The sequence below is a fragment of the Scedosporium apiospermum genome (assembly GCF_000732125.1).
Source record: "Scedosporium apiospermum strain IHEM 14462 chromosome Unknown SEQ_SAPIO_0090, whole genome shotgun sequence".
Taxonomy (NCBI): Eukaryota; Fungi; Ascomycota; class Sordariomycetes; order Microascales; family Microascaceae; genus Scedosporium; species Scedosporium apiospermum.
This window is the reverse complement of record NW_015971791.1, coordinates 910,682-931,971: the sequence shown is the minus strand read 5'-3', so window position 1 is coordinate 931,971 and position 21,290 is coordinate 910,682. Positions and strand designations below refer to the sequence as shown.

The 21,290-nt window shown below is 51.9% G+C and overlaps 5 protein-coding genes and 1 pseudogene across 5 annotated transcripts; 3 read left to right on the top strand and 3 right to left on the bottom strand.

Moving 5' to 3' along the window:
• Positions 1-984: 984 nt before the first annotated feature.
• Positions 985-3,444, top strand: SAPIO_CDS4107 (uncharacterized protein; the record flags this gene model as incomplete). Its single annotated transcript, XM_016786745.1, has 3 exons — positions 985-2,982; positions 3,050-3,287; positions 3,362-3,444. The coding sequence occupies 3 exons, from the start codon at positions 985-987 to the stop codon at positions 3,442-3,444; spliced, it is 2,319 nt and encodes a 772-aa protein (XP_016643721.1).
• Positions 3,445-5,005: 1,561 nt separating this feature from the next.
• On the top strand, positions 5,006-7,123 carry SAPIO_CDS4106 (uncharacterized protein; the record flags this gene model as incomplete). Its single annotated transcript, XM_016786744.1, has 4 exons — positions 5,006-6,193; positions 6,253-6,765; positions 6,836-6,976; positions 7,043-7,123. The coding sequence occupies 4 exons, from the start codon at positions 5,006-5,008 to the stop codon at positions 7,121-7,123; spliced, it is 1,923 nt and encodes a 640-aa protein (XP_016643720.1).
• Positions 7,124-8,113: 990 nt separating this feature from the next.
• On the bottom strand, positions 8,114-10,380 carry SAPIO_CDS4105 (uncharacterized protein; the record flags this gene model as incomplete). The annotated part of the gene is made up of 2 exons (XM_016786743.1): positions 8,114-9,963; positions 10,086-10,380. 2 exons carry the CDS (start codon positions 10,378-10,380, stop codon positions 8,114-8,116), a joined length of 2,145 nt encoding a protein of 714 aa, XP_016643719.1.
• A 2,010-nt stretch (positions 10,381-12,390) lies between these two features.
• Positions 12,391-13,776, bottom strand: SAPIO_CDS4104 (uncharacterized protein; the record flags this gene model as incomplete). Its single annotated transcript, XM_016786742.1, has 4 exons — positions 12,391-12,755; positions 12,837-13,016; positions 13,097-13,466; positions 13,552-13,776. 4 exons carry the CDS (start codon positions 13,774-13,776, stop codon positions 12,391-12,393), a joined length of 1,140 nt encoding a protein of 379 aa, XP_016643718.1.
• Positions 13,777-15,080: 1,304 nt separating this feature from the next.
• On the bottom strand, positions 15,081-16,097 carry SAPIO_CDS4103 (annotated as a pseudogene; the record flags this gene model as incomplete).
• A 721-nt stretch (positions 16,098-16,818) lies between these two features.
• Positions 16,819-20,582, top strand: SAPIO_CDS4102 (uncharacterized protein; the record flags this gene model as incomplete). The annotated part of the gene is made up of 4 exons (XM_016786741.1): positions 16,819-16,929; positions 17,055-17,085; positions 17,186-17,244; positions 17,361-20,582. 4 exons carry the CDS (start codon positions 16,819-16,821, stop codon positions 20,580-20,582), a joined length of 3,423 nt encoding a protein of 1,140 aa, XP_016643717.1.
• Positions 20,583-21,290: the final 708 nt, after the last annotated feature.

The following is a 21,290-nucleotide window of genomic DNA, read 5'->3' as shown; positions in this document are numbered from 1 at the left end:
AATCCATTTTTTTGGACCAGCGTGAACGGTTCAGACACACGAAAAACGGGGAAAATGGGCAGGGAAGTACACTCCCGATGATGTTGGAAAAATGACCTTCTACAGTGCGATTTGGTCTATTTATGGACAGTCGATATGTACCAGGATTGCTAGCCCGTTTCGTCCTCAGCCACCTTTTCAATCCCTGGTCCAGACCTTCTGACACCACCTCAGCATATCTTTTGGGTGCCTAATACTTTAATCGGGTCGCCTCTCATGCACGACAGAAAATCCTACGCACTTAGGAACATATACAACAAAGCCGAAATCGAATTATGCGGGGTTCTTCAATTAATGGATAACACGTATGTAGCTCTACCTCGGGTACACCAATCGATGCCCCGGCCCTTAAGTGGCTAAGCATCTCTGTAAAAGGGTTCATGCAGGCCCGTTGTCCCATCACATCGAGAACCAACTGCATAATCCGAAACGGGATGCGACCCAACAGGCGAGCATCAACTGTGGGACCAAGATCATTTTCTTAATGGCCTTTCATCCCCCTCTCCTTTGGCCTCAGCCAAGCGAGGGCGCCTACGCAGCTTTCCGCTGTGGCTTAGAAGCTAATGGTGGGTGGAGAGCGACCGTGAAGGCCACACTCGGTTCTGGGGACAAGACACATGCGCCCCCTTCCTCTCCCCCGGCCCCCTGCATGTCCAAGAAGTTGTATTTGCCCGTCTTGGCTAAGATTACCGAGATAGCGAGACGGGGAGATGTGATCAATGAGCCGGGCGCGATTCGGGGGATGTGCGAGCTCCTAATTTACGCAAAGAGCTTAGCGGAATCAACTGGATGTACTTTAAAAGCAGAGCATTATCCCGCCTCTTGCTTGAGGATACGACGAGCTATACCGCCGTGACACTTTACCATACCTTTATCTCAAGCTAGCCTTGATTGATCGAGTGCCATCACATTTGAAAATCTTCCAGCCCACCCATCAGTCCCAAAATGACCACAGATGAGCCCACCCCGAGCGAGACGGTGCCTGCATTCCAGGAGATGCACCAGGACCAGAAGGAGCTTTTCGACACCATAGATGACCTTCGCTCTCTCGGAATCGGCAAGATTGTCGACCTTCCGCAAATCATCGTCGTCGGCAATCAGTCCTCCGGGAAGAGCTCGGTGCTTTCCGCCTTATCTGGTGTCCAATTCCCTACTAGCTCAGCCGTTTGCACCAGGTTCCCAATGGAGCTGGCTCTTCGCACTGGTCCAAAGACGAATATAGACGTGTCTATTATTCCGGAGGAGGGAGAAAGGGAAATATTGACGACTCGATCTAGCACGGAGGAAATCCCTGACGCAATTGAGGAGGGTAAGAAAGCCCTCGGAATCGACAAGAACACGCGGGATATGTTCCCCAACGTGCTCAATATTGAGATCACAGCCCCAAATGTGCCCAATTTAACCTTGGTGGACCTTCCCGGCCTCTATAACAACGAAAGTCAGTGGCAGTCGAAGGAAGGGATTAAGGTTGCCTTTAAGCTGGCGGAGAAGTACATGAGCCAAAAGAGAAGCATCATTCTTGCCGTCGTCTCAGCTGCTGGGAACGTCGTCATGGACCAAGCCATCAAGGTCGCCAAAAAAAAGACGGTTGATCCCAATTTATCGCGAGTCCTTGGCATCATCACTCAGCTGGATGTGATTGAGCGCAACCAAGCGTCGACGCAGGAATATCTGCAGGTGGCTCAAGGGCGCGATCCAACCCTCAGGCCAAAGTACGGCTGGCACGTACTCCGGAACTTATCGGAGGAGGAAACGAGACTAGGCCTCACAGATAAGGACAGAGATGTCAAAGAGACAGAGTTCTTCGGCAGTGGTCCCTGGGAGAACTATGCGTCAGAGAATAAGGGAATCAGAACCCTACACAAGAAGCTCATCAAATTATCACGAGACCATATTTCTGAATCGCTCCCCCGCGTGGTTTTCGACATCGAAACTGCCCTTGCGAAGAGGACTGCTGCCATTGAATCGCTGGGAGCGTCGCGCAACGAGGTGTCAGATATCCGCGACTACTTGCATGACATCGTGCAAAAATTCCGCGAGACAGCCCAGCAAGCGGTCCGGGGCAGCTACTTTACCCAAGATTTCTTCCAACATCTGACGACCAACCCTCTTGGTACCGGGAACTTGCATGTCAGGAAACTGCGTGCGTTTGTTCGCGAGTTGAACCGGGCGTTCACCACAATCATGCTTTCAAAAGGACACAAATTCGCTATCCAATGGTCTAACGGGTCCTCTATGCCAAGCGGATATCTTAACCCTCTGCGACCCGACATAGATCCACTCATCCGGCAATACTACGTCCATCTCAAAGACCCCGAGGGTATTTCAGAGCCTGCGGTAAAGCAGCGTTGGGCGTCGAAAGTGGTCGGAAGTAAGGGGTACGAATTTCCCGGAGAGACGAACCCCGTTGCCATGTTGGACCTTTTCGCAGAGCAATCAAGTCCGTGGCAAGGACTGGCGAAGAATCATCTTCATCTGCTTGTTTATGTCACAGAGAAATTTGCCGAAGAGCTCCTTCAGCATATTCTGGCCGCAGACCCCAAAACCTATGAAAGCATCAGGGTCAACTACATAAGCCCATTTTTCAAGAAGAAGAAACGACTTGTGGAAGCGAAGCTCGATGAAATCCTTCCCTCCACTGCGGCGTACGAGATCGCCTTGGAGGACAGGATTGAAAGTGAGACTAGCATCCGCTACCGACAACGGCTTATATCACAAATCGAGACATTGGAAAGCGCTCTTAAGGAAGAATCCGAAGAGGTGCGCCGATTTATAGAGGCGGGTGAGCATAAGAGGGAGGCGATACTACGCAACCCGGAGTACGGCCGCGAATACGTCACGCATCTCAAGAATGAGCTAGCTCAGCGTGGCGACCCTCTCGGCAAAGAAAGCAGTGACTTTGCACTTGAAAAGACAATTGACAACATGATGGTGTACTACGAGGTAAAATAGAAGTGATTCATCTTCATCGTGGATGAAAGCTCAGACTGACGACGAAATTCTCCAATAGCACCATCTGACAATCTTCATCGAGAATGTGATAATTCTCGCCGCAGAGAAGCAACTCATCCACGACATTCCAAAGATCCTGGACTGGAAATCGTTTGACCGGATGGACGAGACCGCGCTAAGGGCTCTTGCTGGAGAGGCTCCCGAGATCCAACAAGAAAGAGAGCAACTCATCGTAGAGAAGGAGGAGCTCGAAAAGGGTCTCGAGTTGTGCAGGAAATATCTACGACGGAATCAAAGTAGGTAACCGCTGGCAGGGTCTACACACATTCTCTTCGTTGGGCTGGGCTGAAGACTAATATTCTATGCCTAGGCGCTCGTCACATTACTCCAAATGTGCAAGTAAATGGCTTCGGTGTTAATGGAGTAAACGGTCCTGTAGAAGAGGAGCTTTAGGAAATTGGGTGGAATGTGGGGGTGCGCCATCACTGGTAGGTACAACGATGGTATAGGTGTCGTTTGGTTCATCTGTTTTTCTCCGAATTTCTCCGAATTGAAATCGGCCTACACCCATCACCTCTAGAGATGTATTGTGCGCATAGCGAAAGACACCGGCGATTAGGGTGCCGCACGTATCATGCGGCCTTAGTTGAGGAAGCCGACTATGAATATGATTTTGATAATGTCACTACACCTGCATTCCAGAAAATATCTCACGACGTCAGCAAATTTCTTTAAAGTCTAGACCATTGTAGACACCATAGTTTCTAAATAACATAGCCCTATAAAGACATCCTGCAGGATGGAGTTGCCATAGACCGCCATTTGTTGTCGACCTCGCTGCTTAAATACAGTCTTGTAGAATCAGGCATGGCCAGAGTTATCATTGTCGTTCTTATACTATAAAACTAATTAAATTTATTATATTATTCTCTTACTTTTTATACTTGCCTCTAGTTCTACTACCTCTTAGTATATTTATCTTTTCTCTATATATTAAAGTTATATATAGCTAGCTATCCCTGTCACGAGCTGACCGTTTTGAAGGCCAGGGCGGTGAGCCGCGGCGGAAAGGCTAAACTACGGAACACCGTGGGCCAATGAGAAGGAAGCTCCGGGACCGACGACGAGATATGGTCGGTCCATGTTGGGACCGACGATGGGAGATCACCGGTCCCAGGAAGAGCTTGGAAGAGAAACGTCTATTTAAACTACGGTTCCTACCATGTATCTAGTTTGTCTTTCAAGACTCTTCAGTAGTCAATTCAAGTACAACTACACCCCTACACATGAATACGCACTTCTCACCGATATCTTGTGAACACTGCTTGACTGCCTCACTCTACCACCAACAGACAACCACCTCGGTCCTGTCACCAGTTGTATCCACCTGATACCGCCAACGGGCTAGTGTTAGGATCGTAACATAAGTCAGGTTGCTTAAAGCGGACAGCTATCTTAAATAATCAAGAGGACGGGCGCATCACGAGCAGCTCCCCGGCCTGCCCAGAGACCAAGTTTTCCGCATGTATACTGACAGCGACTTTGATGAGTACGTACTCCTCTCATGAGTTGCCTATTATCGGTATCAGCCATGGATATGGTTGTTGTGTTTAACTTCGGATGTCTATCCAGCCAGTGGCCACTCCCGCAATGGAATGGATTGATTATCAATCATACTTCAAGCCATACCCGCCCCGGTCTTGCTTTCCCTCTTCCCTCAGCTTAAGCCTTACGCTAGCCCGCACCTTCCTAAGAGGATCTAGACTCATGAGGTCATGGGGTATTGCTGACTTATCACTTTGAAGGCCCCGTTGCGCTTGCCATCTTCAACATTCAACTCTTTTTGCATTACTCCCACCGAGTCCTCGACTGCTCGAATCCTCGACCCCTCGCACAGCACCAAGTGAAGGCTCTTTTCCTTCCTCTTCTTTTTTCCATTTTCCTTTTCCATTGCAAACGCAAGCGTCGCTTAATCGTCTACAAAGCCCCTCTACACCGTGCACCCACCGTCACCATGGAATCGATTATTAGCAACTACGCCTCCAATGTGAACGAGCTTGTCCGCGCGTTCGTCTCCGATGTTTCCACTACTGCTGAGGATCGAACTACCCTCATCTCGTTCTTGAACGCTCGACCGATCCGGCTTGCCTCCGTTGCATCTTCTTTCATCGATACCCCTTACGATCTTCCCGATGTTCGTCAGGTTCTTGATTCGATTCCCAAATACCCGTCGTTTATGGTCGATGCGCAGGTTTCGGGATCACCTTCCTTTAGCGGCTCATTCTCTGCATCCGAAAATGACTGCTTTTTCTCGCTTCCCGTCAAACTTCGCCAGGATATTGCCATTCATCTTCCGACTAGTGACTTTTTGACTCTGCGGCGTGTGTCGAGGGCATTCTGGCCCGTCTTTCACAGCCAGCAGTTCTGGGCATCCAAGTTTTTTATGTACGGCGAGCGTGGATGGGTCATCGAGTTCCAAAGGAGAAGCTCCGGCGCGTCGATTCCGGACTGGAGATGGTGGTGGCACCGAACACGAGATTGCAACGAGCGATGTGGCTCGGACTGCGATGGCTACGCATGTCATTGCGAGGCGCGTGATCGCGACTATTGGGCAGAGACGGACTACGAAGGGAGGCGGCCGTGTAGCTGCCACCGTGGAGCCCACCTAGCTGTTCACAGGCAAAGGACACGCGTATGGCGTTGTGTTTGCTCTTTGCATAGCATTTTGAGCGTCGACTGGGATACGTCTGCCACCTCGGCAGCCCATTCGCTCCCCGAGGGCATATCCTGGGTCGAAGTCTCTGGGACTATCGAACGTAGAGTACCCCTTTACAATAGCTTTAGGGAGGGCTGTCGAGTGTTTGAAAAACGGCTCGTAACCATACCGTCGAATCTTCGCAGGATTGGCTTCTCCTTTGTCCGTCTTGACCGCGCAGAGTATATTTCGGGAATAAGACTCATCACTAACAGCACCGAAGATGTCAAGCTTGGATTTCAGTCCAGTACGCACCAGGTTGTCGTGGACGGGTCTGATATACGAGGATTCATCGTCGCAGCCGATCAACGGGGTATTCGGGCGTTACAAATGATTACTTCTGATGGATGTGCGAGTCGGTGGGTGGGCAACTCAAAGGTCATACCCAAGACGAGACGTCTCGCTTTTCGAGAAGGTCTAGTAGTCGCTATAGAATGCGGATTCGATGTAAGGATGAAGCCACGTCTTTCTTAACTTCATTCTAACCTATTAACACTCCCTTGAAGGCGCTGAAGATGGTCAGCTTGGCCGTTCCCACCCCCGACCCACGCCCTTCTCACGAGAGAAATAGGCTCCGTGATAATGCGTTCTGGTACCCCGACATCCCCGGCACCCAACTAGAACTCAATGAGAATTCATTCCCCCAGCGAAACCAGGACAATTCTACCTTTCGACCTATAGTTTGGAATTTATTTGGCGGGTCGGGTGGCATATATCTGCGCAACTTGACTGGAATCGTCGTAATCGCTGACAGAAACCGAATCCTCGGAATCAAGTTTCAGCATAACTCGAAGGGAGTACCCGTTGAATGTCGTCAACTGGGACGATGGTCATGGTCCACGGCTCAGGAAGTTTGTCTGCCCATCGATGGTCCTAATGGCGAGCTCTTAACTAGAGTCGACATCTATCTTGAGTTCACAAAGTGTGCGGACAGTCCAGATGAGAACTTGTCGGGCTCTTCTCGTGGGGGTGGGTGCCTCCATGAATGTATGAGCCACGGTATACCCGCAGGCGTTAGGGTAAGTTTTGTACTCTTGCCTTGTGTTGTTTACCGGTCTGATATTGTTCGACATGCGTCGTGAACTTTAGTTGGCAACAAACTGGGGAAACCAGCGCCAATTTGGTATTGTGGATGAGGAGGCCTATGAGAAGGACGCCCCCTTCAGATTGAAGGGGGTGTTCACAGAAATCGCTCCAGGGACGACCATAACTGGGTTCTACGCACAGCAGGTATGCGATCACAGTTTTGGTAACTTCCGCGTTTCCACTCGAACTAACATTCAGTTCTTCTCTCAGAATGACGGTCTTAGTCACTTTGTAAGCCTCGGAGTCGTTTCTGAGGCGATACAAGAAGTTCCAGGCTCCATTTCCAAGTGATCACACTTGGAAATCGCAGGTATCGGTTGAGGTTCTGGGGGATATTCCTTCGCGTCATGATGGGTTTCCCGATACAACAAGGTTCTTGTCCGGGGAGCCGATGACTCTCACCATAAGTTCCTTGATGTTGGGCTATTTTACATCCTAGATGGACTGACAGGACCTATTTTGAATATTTAGATAATTTTCACGACTATTTTCTCAAATGTATCTAGTCGATTTGCTCGATGGGCATTGCTCTAACATTCAGGATGAGAAGATGCTTCTACAGGTCATATGAAGTTATAATATCAAATGGACACTTCTCGTTCTTGCGTTGCCATGCAGTTTAAGGCATGCATGCATGCACAAGTTAGCAGGCGAAGAGCTAAGCTTACTTCTACTTGCTAAAACACAGCCGTTTATAATGGCTTTATAGGAGTTACTAAATTTTACTATAACTGGGAGCGAAATTGGTGTCTTATTAGTGTGATTGCGATGGACGTGCCACACGACAGTCCTTGAGGCAACATTTATTGCTGGCACAGTCTGGCCAAGGGAGGCCCTCGATATCTCGGGCTTTACAACCCTGATCGCTAGACTAATAATGCTTGGTTTATTAGCAGAACATGGCGCGGATTGGATAAAAACAAGACTGTTGACATACTCCTTCCACTTCCTCATGACTTGAAGAAATGACTTGGGGCAGAACCTGCAGGCCTGTTTGTTTGGATGGGGTTTCTCTAGTGTAGGAGAATGCCGTGCCATTCATACACTCTACAAACTTCCAAGCGGCCCAGCTCTTCACCCATGTCATCTTGTTGTGGGCATGTCCCCGTCGAACCGCGGATATTTATTCACTCATCTCTATAGATGGAAGCCACTGTTTTCTTCGAAGACGATACACATAAACCGTGTCTATAAATCGGAGTCATTAATCATTACCCTATCCAACACGAAAAAATATAGGAGTATAGATATATGGATATCCAGCTCGATCAGATCCTCCCACTACTTATACACCCTGTGCCTACTCAACGGCGTCCACCTCGGCCGGCTCCCGACCGTTGTAAACGCTACATACCCGACATCCCGATCGGGCCACACATCGGCAATCTGCACCCTCAAATCCTTCAACAACCTCGATCTCTCGGTGCCATGCAGCGCCGACCCAGTCTGCTGCTGCGGCACGAACACGTTGTCCCGCACCATGGAGCTAGCATAGCCCAGCACATCGGGCGCCAAAGTGATGAACTCGAAGGTGGCGCTGGCAACGGCGAGGGCCTCGAGTATGATGGTCGAGGCGATAAGTAGGCCGATCCACCAGCGGTTGGCACGGTAGACTTCTGTCGCTTTGGATTTGGTAGCGGCGGCGGGGACGATGCCGCGGAGGGGATCACCTAGAAGGGTTTGATTTAGGGTATCGAAGGGGAGGGCGACGCTGCTGGCGGAGGATGATGAGACGGATGGGTTTGGGGCTGTCGCCGCTGCTTCTGGGTTGTTGGAGAGGAGAACTTTGAGGGGGGCCGTAGTGGCGTTGAAGGGGTCGAGGGTCGATTGCCAGAGGGTGTTGAAGGCCGTGGTCATGCGTCTTGAGAAGACTGTCATGTCGGTGTTTGTCCAGTTAGACACGGATTTGTGCAGGAAGAGTACGGTGTCACCGGCGAAGTACAACTCCGTTGCGGAAGCGGTGTCGTGATCGATGACTATCGACGCTCTCTGCCAGGACTTGATCGTGTTGACCATGGAGACTGTCCATAAATTAGGGGGCCACACGACCCCGAAGGGCTCATTAGTGTGGAGGCGCCGCTGCCGTTTTGCGGAGCAGATGGTGGACGGATTCGGGCCACAGGATAGCTGGGTTTCAACAATGACGGGGGTCGCAGGGCAAGTAAAGTACGACACCGCTTGGAGCAGCTTCTCTTCATCCCAGGACCTTACCGCCAATAAGAGCGTGAGAGGCTCCGTGCCCGCCGCATCCTTCCAATCGAAAAATGTCACATTGCCGGGGATTTCGAAAACACCCGTGAGGGGCGCTTGACGCTCGGTCATTGGGGTTACCTTATCAAACAGGATAGTGACATTCAGTCGTTTTGCGTCGACGATTTTGGTCGTGTCGTTCTTTGTTACCGTGTCCGCCATCAGCGAGCAGGTAAAGTCAATGTAAGAGCTTTCGACGGTAACATCGTAAGACACGCCGTCTTCGGTCGTAAACCCTTGCATCTTCAGACCAACCAGAGCAGAGTAATCGTCCTTTCCGTCGAGGAGGGCCTGTTGGTCGATATCCCGCCAGCCATCCGAATCAGTCTGATAAGTCCTCGACAGATCCCATTTCGGAATTTTCGGCCTCTCCCACATGTCCGTCAGGGCGCCCTTCATAGCCGGGGAAGTCAGCAGACTCGCCGAGTATATCGTCGACAGGATGGCCTCCGCATCGTCCAGTCCGCTCGCCGAACTAACCCAGGAGTCACCCTCGGTAATATTAGGGTAAAAGAGCGTCATAGACTCGGAATCAACATGCATTTCCGTATAAAGAAGGCGAGACGAACTCTGGCCGCCGATGGGAGACATGGCCCAGACCATGAGCGTGACGACGGCCATGGCCAAGTTCGTCCGCAGAAAGAAGGCGCGCTCGAATGTGCCGGCGAAGCTCTGGCTGCCGAGGATCTGTTCGAGGGCGGCGAGGCCGATGCCCCGGCGCTGCTCGGCCTTCCATCGCGCTAGATTTCGGAAGAAGCGGCTTGAGATGGCGGCGAAAATTATGGGGAATACGGTCGGACCGAGACGGGTGGCTTCTACAACGGTGTCGCCATAGTCGGAGATGGGTTGGAAGTCGAGGGCTAATGCGAAGACGGCAAGAACTAGTCGAACAGAAATCAAGGTTCAATTAGCAGGTGGTCCTTGAGACGTGGGGATATATTCGGGATTAAACCAAAATGAAGAAGCATCGCGAGGCGGGGAAGATGGAGAAGTCAGGACGCACTTAGGAACGCAATGGGACAGAGAGCCAGAACAATGTCCCACAATCGCAACGGAAGCCAGACAGCAAATGGCCCGCGCCTGCCTAGAATCTGGGGATGCTCGGGCCAGCCAGGCGGCGGAGGCTGGGAGGTCGGAGTCGGTTCGCGCTCTTGGACGGTGGCGGAGAAGACGGGCTTCCGGGGCACGGCGAAAGTCTTGGGCTTAGGCTGTTCCGAAGTAATGTCGGAATCGAATTCGACGTACGGAGGTCGAGGATAGCTCGGCTCAGTGCTTGTCGGAATCGCTACGTACGACATGGTGGGGCAATGGTGATGTTGCCCTCAACATTCATGTCTCAGCCGTTGGAGACCGGAGGCAAGTCGACGAGCTCGCGAGGTCTGCGAGAATTGAAAAAAGTGCGAGGCGACCCTCTGCGCCGCGGAGGTGCGTGCCACGTCCGTTTTATGATTCGGGTGGAGACACTGCAGGGACAGGACCAGGACAGGACCAGGACAGGGATAGATTAGAAAGGACAAGCACAGATATTTGATGCATTTGATGGCAGCGAATTCGCAATCGCAGAACCCTTTCAGATTAGGACCCCACTACCTTTGAGATATCATCATCAAACCAAGTGCGGAGAACAAAATCCCATTGATGACCGAAGCGCTCGCTTGCGAGGTGGCTGAGTTGGCAGCGCATGTGTGGACAGTTACGCGACGCCCCCAAATGGACCCCAACAGGCGCAGGGAGGCGCAGCGCATCTTCTGCAGCATCCTCTTGAACCATTGGCTCTAGCCCTCCATCCCTGTTCTCCCGTCGCAATCCGGCACCTTGCATGCTCGTCTGTCTAAAAATGGAATTTTTATAATTGAAGGTAGAGGCTAAATGCATGATCCCTACGAAGTAAATCCTTGGAGATAAACTAGAAACAAACGAGCGGAGAAAGTAAAGGTGAGCACCCGGATTGCAACGCTGACGGCATCATTTGCCCTCCCATCCCGGTGGATAGATACTCCTTCATCGTCAAAGCCCCATAGGGCTGGATTTGGAGACAATGAGGAGTTCATTAGAGGGGTACGAAGAATGACGATCATCCTCCTGAAGGATGAGGTTTCGGCCCCCTGCAATGCTGTGCCTCTCCATTGGAACGATGGTGAATCGATGTAACACGCAAGAGCGACGGCCCGGGCCCTGGTTGGCTGTTTTACGTGCCAAGCCTAAGAACCAAGAAAAGGATGGAATTAATTTAATCTCGCCTGACTCGAGCCGGTTTTAGCCCTATAAGGCGACCTGGGAGCAAGATCATGAAGATTGAGCGGAATTTAAACCCAAGACCTCAAGGATCCGGGACGAGGATGCGGTGCCTAGAAGAATCAATGTCCCGGGAAATGTCCAGAGGCAGGCCTCATAGTCACTTGGGTCGATCTTATCACAGGTCCCGAGCCAGGCGATAGGGCCCGATCGCGGATCAGTGGAGGAGCAGACCTGGAACGATGACGATGCTGTTTTCTAGTTCCGGCACATCGTCTAGGACAGAGAACTACACCTATAAGATAGATTCGTGAACACACTATAAATCCTAAAATCTTGTGCGCAGTCATGGTTCCCTTGAGACGAGAGTCCGCCGATAAGACCCGGTTGGTCTGTTTGCTAGTGGGCGTGAATCTACTCTCAGTCCAATATCTTGAAATTCATATTTCTCTATCTAGGCATAGTACAGAGCCCAGGGTCATCTCGCTGCAGTGAGAAACACTCGTGGTAAAGTATTCAACTCTCTAGCCTATTGCGCCAAAGAGCTCGGTAAATACAGAGAAAAAGGGTAAATATCCCCACGCTAGAGCCGTCACCCACTCCTTTCTCAGCTGTTATAGTATCTCCTATCAAGTCATGCCTTCGAAGGACCTCAGCGCAGTCATGGGTCTGCGGCTTATCTCAACCCCTGTCCCAGTATATACTCGTATTGCGCGTTTTTTAGTCTCGGTCCAGATGTAGAATTGTTCGAATGCATCAGACTCACTTTCTCAGACGTCGAAATCCAGAGTCCGTTCTCTCGCTAGCTTCCAAAATACTCACATCTTTGTTTCTAGTAAACAGTGAACAGCAAAGTCGAAAGCTGGCGCAAATATATATATATATATATAAGACTCCGTGGTATCGAGCCGGACCAAATCCATTTCTTTCGAATCTTTCGATCTAACAAGCCAAGAAAATCCATTCGCACCGAAACTCCACGCAGATAAAAACAAGAAAATTAGGGTGGTGGCTAGCCCCCTTCGGTCATACAACATCGTACTAAGGTCAATTGTCTATCATCATCATCGCCATCATACAGACGTCTCCTTCTTAATCATGTCGTGATACTCCACAGCCACCTCATTCACCTGCAGAATCTGCCCCATAGGAGGCTCAACCTCCCCATTCGCGACATCTCTTGACGCCGCCCTACTATGGCTGCCGCTCCTCCAGAACGACACCTTGTCCGAGCTCACGCGCCGCGACTCGATGACGACAGTACTTTGGCTTTGCATCGTGAAGCTCTCGGCGGTGAACTTCGCCTTCGATATGGGCGATTCCTTTTCGCGAGACTTGCTCTTTTGTCGGAGGAGTGATCGCAGCACTGGGACACTTGCTGCCATCATGGTGATGGCAGACTCGGCCGTGCTCCAGATGATGAGGACGACGCCGTAGTCTGCAAGAGAAAACATTATTGTCAGTTGGACTCGGTCTAAAATTATTCCAATCTCTCTTCGTAGCCGGTGAGGAAACCCACAAATGTCTCCCTCCTTCATCCTTGGGGTCATGGCGACCTTGATGATGGCCGTGATTCCCGCAAAGACACCCATGCTCATGGCAATTATCACGCCAATCTTCTCTTTCTTCCTCATATTGAGAGGCCAAACGAGTTTCCAAGGCAGAAGCGCAAGCACAATGTCCATTGCGCCGGAATATCCTACACACCCAATACCGGTTAGCATAACCATACGATACCATTCCCCCAAGATATCGACCAAGGAAACATGCCCAACTCACCCGTCGAAATCATCAAATAATCCACAATCTTTCCCATAGGATAACAGCTCCCCGGAATCAAAAAATTCCACGACTTTTCAATCGGCGTACACTGGATCCAGATAAACAACGCGCTCAACCCCAGCGCAATGTTCATCGACACGATGATGCACCACACCAGCGCCCACATCCACCCCTGGCTAACCCTAAGCAGCGTCACGGCGAACGACGTCTTGCTCCACGCCGCGGCGAGGATGGCCAGCGTGCCGGATATGTTCATGGGGAGGGGCATCTTGGAGAAGAAGTTTTCGGGCGGGATGTCCCAGATGTGCTTGCCGTAGCCGAGTTGGACTTGGCGGGTTATAATTCCCGTCGAGCCTGTTAGTGCCATCTGTTTGAAAGAACGTTAGTTTCCCACTCTCGCGAATCTTTGCTAGAGGAGTGCGGGATGGGTTTCTTTTTTTCCCTGTGCATACCCATGATGCTATTAATATGTAGTCATCCCACCAGAGAGCTCTGTGTCGCGCAAACTTGCAGTATACCCGCAGCAGAATAAACGAAAGCGATAACGTCACAAAAGTCCACGTCGTCCCCAGCACCGTCGGGCCCAAGTTATCGTGCGGCAGTTTTGCGAGCTCAGCGGGTGACAGCATTGGAGGTAAAGGCGGCGGTACGCCCTCGTCGGGCGTTCGGAACTCCATTTTTTCTTCTCCTCTTCTTGTTGAGAGTACTCGGTGGTGGCAGACTTCCAGCTGCTTTGTCGCGTGTGAGAGGAAACGCTCAAACTGGCTCCGCCAGTAAGGGAAGCGTCAGGAAGGTTCAGCCAGCAGTGCGAAGAATCATTGGCAATTAGACATCAGATTGTGACCTAGGGGCACACGAAGGAATCGTGATGTGCCGCGAAAAGAAGAAAAGAAAGAAAGCTGCTGTACAACCCACACACTGTTTGATGATAATAGCGAGAGAATAAGAGCACAGTCACACGGCACAGGTCCCGGAACGTCCTTTTGTGGGGGAGACTCCTGAAATAACACGGCTATGACGGCTTAATGGGAACACCCATACTTCTTCGAATATTGGCATTGGTCACTACGTGCCTTTGGGGAGCCGGAACCATCGACGTGACATCAAACAAGGAAGATCTTAGATCTGGTCTCTATAATAGCCCGTCGAGAGTTTGTCGACACGGGTATTAGCGAACCCTGTAAGAGGGCACAAGATGAGGCGATCAGACTTTGGGAACAAGTTAATGCAGGGTTCCCAACACCACCCAATGCGGTACGCAGCAGAAGGGGGAAAAAATGGACACTGGGAGCAAGTGTGGTTCGGCTGATGCCGCCAAGACAAATTAACCTCTTTCCATAAGTTTTCTTTATTTTTCCATAACCTCCGCCCGCAATCTACTTGGGATTGAAAACAACCATGGGTTGGTCCCGGCGACTGCCGGAAGATAGGTACGCTGATCGGACGCCGATCACGCTGATGTTATTCCTGCAATAATGGAAAGCCCTCCCGTTTCTAGTCCAGACGATACTGTTTCGTTTCCGTTCAAGAACAAAGAATAATTAAGCCCTTCCCAAATCGGCAAGGCTTTGGATCAATTAAAGTTCAATGGGCAAGGATTCGAGTGTCTCTTGCGGGGAATAATCCCGAAGGGCGGGCTCACCTGTTTCACTTTTGGCCGGGGCCAAGAGGTATTGGCCCAACTGTTTTACGCTACATGCAGATATTAATTGTTCGCTGGTGAAGAAGAGAACATGGAACTCGGTGGATAGTATAAACAACCGAACAAAGTATTATCCGAAAAGACCGTCAACTTCGTCTATCGCTGGTGAATGCAACATGGGAAAGGGACCAATGCTGATAGAAAGCAGTTTATGAAGAGTTCAGCAGAAGGAACCGGGTGCATGGGATTTCGTTCACTCCTGCATCGAATCACCGAGTCAGGCCATCCTCGGATGTGCATACTCGAGGCAGATCGACACCACCGCAGCATTATTGGGCCTTATGATGCAGCGTCCTCAGTGTCTGAGAGATAATCAAACGGATCCGGGACGGGGGCCGGCGCACCGTCGTCGATGTCCACCTCTCCAGGCTTATGACTTGGAGGTAGAGCAGTTACGGCTGGAGCCTTGCCCGGATTCTGAGGGGTATTAGAACGTCCGATGATAGACGTCATAGTCTTTGCCCACTCCCAAGGGCGCTCTTTGCCTCCAGGCAGGCTGTTGAAGTACTCCCAACCCATGACACCGCCGAAACGGGGATACTGGGTCGCAAGGGCCAAAAGAATCGGAGAGAGTCGTTCCCAATCCACGAAACCGCTGCCATTATCAGGGTTCGTAACAAGACCAACAACGATCTTCTCGATCGGCCATCCCTTCGCAAGAATGCATTCGTACATGACGGTGTTCTCGAGGCTTCCCCATCCGCAGTAGAACTGGGCATTGTAAAATGCAATCTCGTGTCCACGCATGACTTCCAACGCCTCGTAATCGAACCCGCTTAGATTCGAGTTCGGGTCGAGGAGAGCAGCAGCTACAGGAGCCAATGAAATAATGAAGTCCGTTCCAAAGTCCTCACGAAGACGATCGATCAGACGGACGATGGCACCGAGCTCCAATTTCTCCTCGACGTCGAGATCCAGACCGTCGAGGCCATGTCGGCGAACGAGATCCCTCAGAGGAACGTAGTACTTCTCGAACGTTTCGTCATCCGAGCCCAGGCGAACGTAAGTCCCCGGAGCTGCGCCGCCTAGCATCCCCATGACCTTGACTCCGCTGGCCTGTAGGAGCCTAAGCTCCGCCCAGAGTGTCTGGAAGCGGGTGTCGTTTGGGGCGTGGTCGTTGAGGGTGATGGCCTGCGGATCGTCGTTGATGTGGATGGCGGCTAGGATTATGTGTGTGACGCTGACGTGGCCATCTCTGACCAGGGGCAGAATAGAAATGTGGTTTCCGCTAGAGTCGTGATGCGTTTGATAGTAGGTAATCACTCGGGGTGAATTGGACACTGGGACTGGAGCCATCTCGAAACGAGAGAAGGATCTGACGGATCCTATCTTAGGGATTGGATAGTCTTGGACCGCAAGCTCAGAAGCTCGCCAATTAATGATGGTAATAAAAATTAAAAATTATGGGCATGCTGTTACTGCCATTCGTCCTTCATCTTGCCGAAGAGAATCGGATGGTCACTTCGTATGCTGGGAGCCGAGACTCGAGAAGTGGATTAGCACATGTGTAACGACGGGATGGGATGGGGATGTCTGGGATGATTTCGTACCTCGTGGCATTTGGTCGAATTGGAGAGTTTCGGGTCCAACTGGGAATGGTAACAGATGATGAGGGGTCAAATCCAGGCACGGCCCAACATTGGAAGCAACTTTATCTTGGTGGGGTAATTTTGATGAACCACTCCACATTCTATGGTCCTGTTTGTGGTTCTTCCTTCTGGAACGCGAAACGAGTCATGTGATCTCGCGTCAAAGTTCTTCTCCTCGTTCTTGCCCTGCGAAATCCACGCACGACTTCGCACTTTACTTCGTACACGTGCTCCAATGCAGGTGGTGACAGCGGTGACTAAGCGCTATTCATCTCTTCCACTGAATTGGTATCATCCAGATTGAATGTGCCGTCTTTAATTGTCCCGCATCTGCGGCTCTGACCTCACATCAAATCCAAATTTTATCTCGTCATTATTCGATCTTCCAACTGTCCAGAGACTCGGGCTCCAAAGATGCCGTGGTCATAATGAGCCAAATCGAGGCAGACAGTTACGAGGTCGTCCTCGTACCGGACGAATCGCAGGAGAGCCAGAACCTGCTGCAGCGATATGTCAGCGAGTTTGGCATCCCTGGTTTTGTGAGCGCCATTGCCCATCCAGCGCCGATCTGATTCGACCCCGGTCTGAGCCACGCCACAACCCAAGGCAACGGCCACGATCGGGCCTGCATACTGAGTACAGGCATTGCTAACTTGTTTGACAGGGTCTGAATTTGCCTAAGGCCCGATATGATGGTAGGAGAGAATACTTGCAGTGAAGAGCTAATTGCCTAGCCTTCACATGGGTGCCTTTGCCTATGTCACAGTATAAAGCTAATCGAGATCAAAGTTCCAGGCCTGAAAGAAGGTGCTGAACCTGTGACAAAGCCAGGCTCTGAGATCACATCTGCAGTGGTAAGTCTTCTCTGCTCATCAAATTGAACTCTGTCACTGTCTTGTGTCTTGCTCTCTACAAGGGAATGGGACATCTTGTGATGGTAATGGTCAAAGACTGACTGTATCTCTGCAAGGAATCATCTCGCGATGTGAAACTGAGATCCTCCCACTTTCCGACCTCGCCAGAACCACAACCGATTTCCATCCCTTCTTCTTCTCCGACGAGTCAACGCGCCGAGACGACAGCCGAGAATCGCGACCAGAATCGACGATCCCATCATCTCGATCCCGATCATGTCCACAACCCCGTCAAATTCCCTGCACCCGCGCGAGCAATAACTCGAATAATGGACATATCAGAGTCCCCCACACAAGCGAACGATGACCGCGACTACGAGACGGAGTGTCATCTACCCCTCGATACGACCGATCCGCTCACGTCTCCTGGCAACCACCATGGCACGAATCAATCGGACGCGGACGAGCTTCGAACCCTCCAAGAGGGCGATACCGGGGCCGTCAACTTTGTGCCCCTCAGCCAAGATGGCAAGGACATGTCTCAAGAGTCTGACATCTTGTCGCCATTCGCCGAGAATCCCATCCTGCAACGGGGCGATTGGCGCGGCCAAAGGGCATCCCAGCGACTGGGAACCACACCCGCCCGTCCCTCGACAATGGCAGCTCCTCCCGAAACCCCCGCTGGTCCCGTCAACCCATTCGGCGCACGACAGCGACCCGCATCCGTCCTACGCGCAACCCAGTTATTCAATGCAACCCAGTTTTCATCGGGAGGCGTGAAGAAGTTTAGTCCGACTTCCTCTCGACCATCCCCCCACGCATTCCACCAGACATTTCCTACCGACACATCCCCGGCTGGACTTTTGACGTCTCCTCTAAAGAACCGTACGACCTCCTCACCATCCATCTTTCGAAAGAGTAGCCCGCCGCGTGTTCAGATTCCTAGTACGTCTTTTGCCGAGCTACCGCCGTCCCGATCGCCTCCCCACCAGTACTCTTCTCGAGACGAGGAAGCCATACCGGAATCGCCGCCGGGCGATCCGGACCCGTCGCCACCTCGGAAGCGCCAGAGACAAGAGCTTCTGGAAGATTACGAACCAGTGGCGGTTTCCCAGCAGCGCAAGTTGATGAGCGACGAACTGAACAAGGTTTCGGACTCGGATTCCGGCGAGGACGATGATCTACGGCGCCGGCGACTTGCGAGACAGAAGCGAGAACAGGCTGAGCGACGACTTAATGATATCTCGTTTGTACCTCCGCCAAGGGACACGGCGACAAATGCCAGATCGCTGAGGAAGCGGAACACGCGTCGAGGCGGGCGGTTGTTCACCAATGAAGCGAACCTCGATGATGAGCGGAACGAGCTGGCTAGCCGGCGACGACCATCATCTGCATCGGGTCAACCTTTCGAAACCCCTTCTAATGTTAGGTTCGCTTCTGTCCCTCCACAGGAGCATAGTTCAATTGACAATCGCCGGAATATGACTTCGCCAGCAGAGGCTCAAGAACAGATCCCCCCGACGAGTTCACCCTTGGTAGCTCAGGCGCCGGACCTTGAACCTTCGGAACGTTCTTCCCCTCCACTCAAACCTCAACCTCCGGAATCTAGCAACACGCCCTCTTCGGTTTCGCTACCTGTCCAATTACCACCATCTTCACAGGTCTCGAAGCGCAAATACGGGTTCCGTCGCGTAGCGGGGAGGACGAGTAGTAAGATGCTGGTTCCCGAGTCACCCATGGTAGTGCCCGAGTCGGATCTTGCCCAGGGACAGGGAGGGGTTCCCATAAGTGGCGGCGAGGGTGATGAGGACGACGATACTGTCTTAGCGCCGGATACTAATTCCAGGGCCACGACTCGAAGCCGGTCACCTGTGCTTGATGATCTTCCTCCCACGCAACCGCCTCCCCCGGCCACCCAGACCGAGACTCGCGAGAGCCGGCAAGAGGAGGATACTGTTGTTGAAGAGCCTGAAGCCGTCCAAACTGTACCCGACTCAGCCCACGGTGCGCCGAAGAAGCCCCCATCACCCCTCAGCAACCTCTCATCGACCCCCTCCCTACCGCATTCCCCGCGCGAGACAACATCATCTACGTCGCGACCAGACCTCTACGATCTGCCCACCTCCTCAGCCGCAGAGCTCCCCCCTCCCAAGAGTGTGCGGGCACCACTCCTGCGAAAGACATACTCCAAAGTCCGCCGCACACTTCGAATGACGAGAACTGCCATCGCATCTTCTCGGCAGCAGCATCACGACAGGTACGACCCGGGATCTACAGATGAACTCGCCAAATCGCCTTCAAGAGGAACATTCAACAGTAGTATGTTGATCTCCAGGACTAGCGTGGGAAGATCCGGACGACTCAGCGACAGCAGCATGAGAGGAAACCAACTCCTCTTTGATAACATGGCGTTTGCCATTTCGTTCCAAGCTAGGCGCGACGACGAGACTGAGGACGAGTACCGCGAGAGGTGCAGCATGAGCGAAGAGCTCTGCGATGTCGTTTCCAGAGCCGGTGGAAAGATCCTCGCCAACGGGTTTAACGAACTTTTGGACCCGGCTACCTTGAAGCAATGGCCTGTGGTTCAATCTAGCGGACATGGAGGGGCGGCGAGCAATGACGAATCCGACTTTACGCTCGAACTTGGACAGCAGGCCAAGGGGCTAGGCTTCACAGCTCTGCTGGCGGATGGACATTCACGAAAGGTCAAGTACATGCAGGCGCTCGCGCTAGGTCTTCCCTGCCTCGCATACCAGTGGGCCACGGCGTGTCTCGAGAAGGGTGAGATCCTCGACTGGTCACCCTACCTCCTCTGCGCGGGCCAATCCGTCTGCGTCGGCAACGCCATCCTCTCGCGGCACCTGGTCCCGTACTCCGCCATCGGCGCGGCGCTCGCGGACGTCGTCTCCCAGCGCACGGAGTTACTCGGTAGCGATCGGATCCTCCTCGTCATGAAGAAGTCGCGGGTGGAGGAGACGAAGATGGCGTATCTACTCCTCGCGCGCATCTTGGGGGCTAGGCTCATACGCGCTTATAATATCCGTGACGCCAGGAATGCTCTTCGGCGGAGCGAGGCGCGCGATCAGAAGTTTGACTGGGTTTACGTTGATGAAGAGACGGGCTCAGTTGAGCAGCTTTTTAGCGCCAAGGCGCCTGAAGAGAAGACGGCTTCGAAGAAGAAGAGGAAGAGGTCGGGCGGTGGTGGGAGTCAGGTGGCGGCGGAGCAGGATGGTCCGGCGCCGGGGAGGGTGCGGTGTCTTAGTAACGAGCTTGTTATACAGAGCTTGATTATGGGGCGGATCATTGATGAGGACGAGAGGGCATTTACTTCTCTTTGAAGAGGATGCCGTCTATAGAGGACTCGAGAGTACGAGGGAGAGTGTTAATTGCTCCACGGTGCTAGATCATACAAGGGAACAGCTTGGGCGTTGACCCATTCGATGTACGATGATAATTCTGGAGCTGGACATTGGCTGGGTGGAATTCCCCCGACAGAATTGGGGGTGGAGACACTGTTAGAAATAGGAAAGGCAATCTTGGACTCGAATTGAGGAGTGATCATGACCGCAGTGCAGAGCGTTCTCTCTTGCATTTGTCTGCGTCCACCGTGCACTTTGCCGCTCTGTATTCTGCTCGGCGCATTCCTCCCTCGTCAAAGATCACTCCTACCGCCCAAACACCAGTGGCGTCAATAGAGCGGCGAGGGTCAATAATTAACACAATTGCAGAATCAAGCATCAACCGGTTCAATAGAGAGTCAATAGAGTCAATGAGAGTCGAGCGAGGAAAGAGCGAGCATATCCACAAAAAAAAAAAAAGCCTGGCAACACTTGACATCAGCTGCCAATTTGCCTCTTAGCGGGATTTGAAATCGAAGCTTCACTAGGAAGGCGCGAAGCATCTCGGCGACCACCAAGAAAAGACTCAGCTCAATCAGAACCTCGATAGATTTCCTGCTCCAGCACTCGAATCAGTTTTTTTTTTTGTTCTCTCCTTTTCAAGTTCCATTATTATTCTTCGTCTTTTTCTTCTGCGTTCTGGTCAGA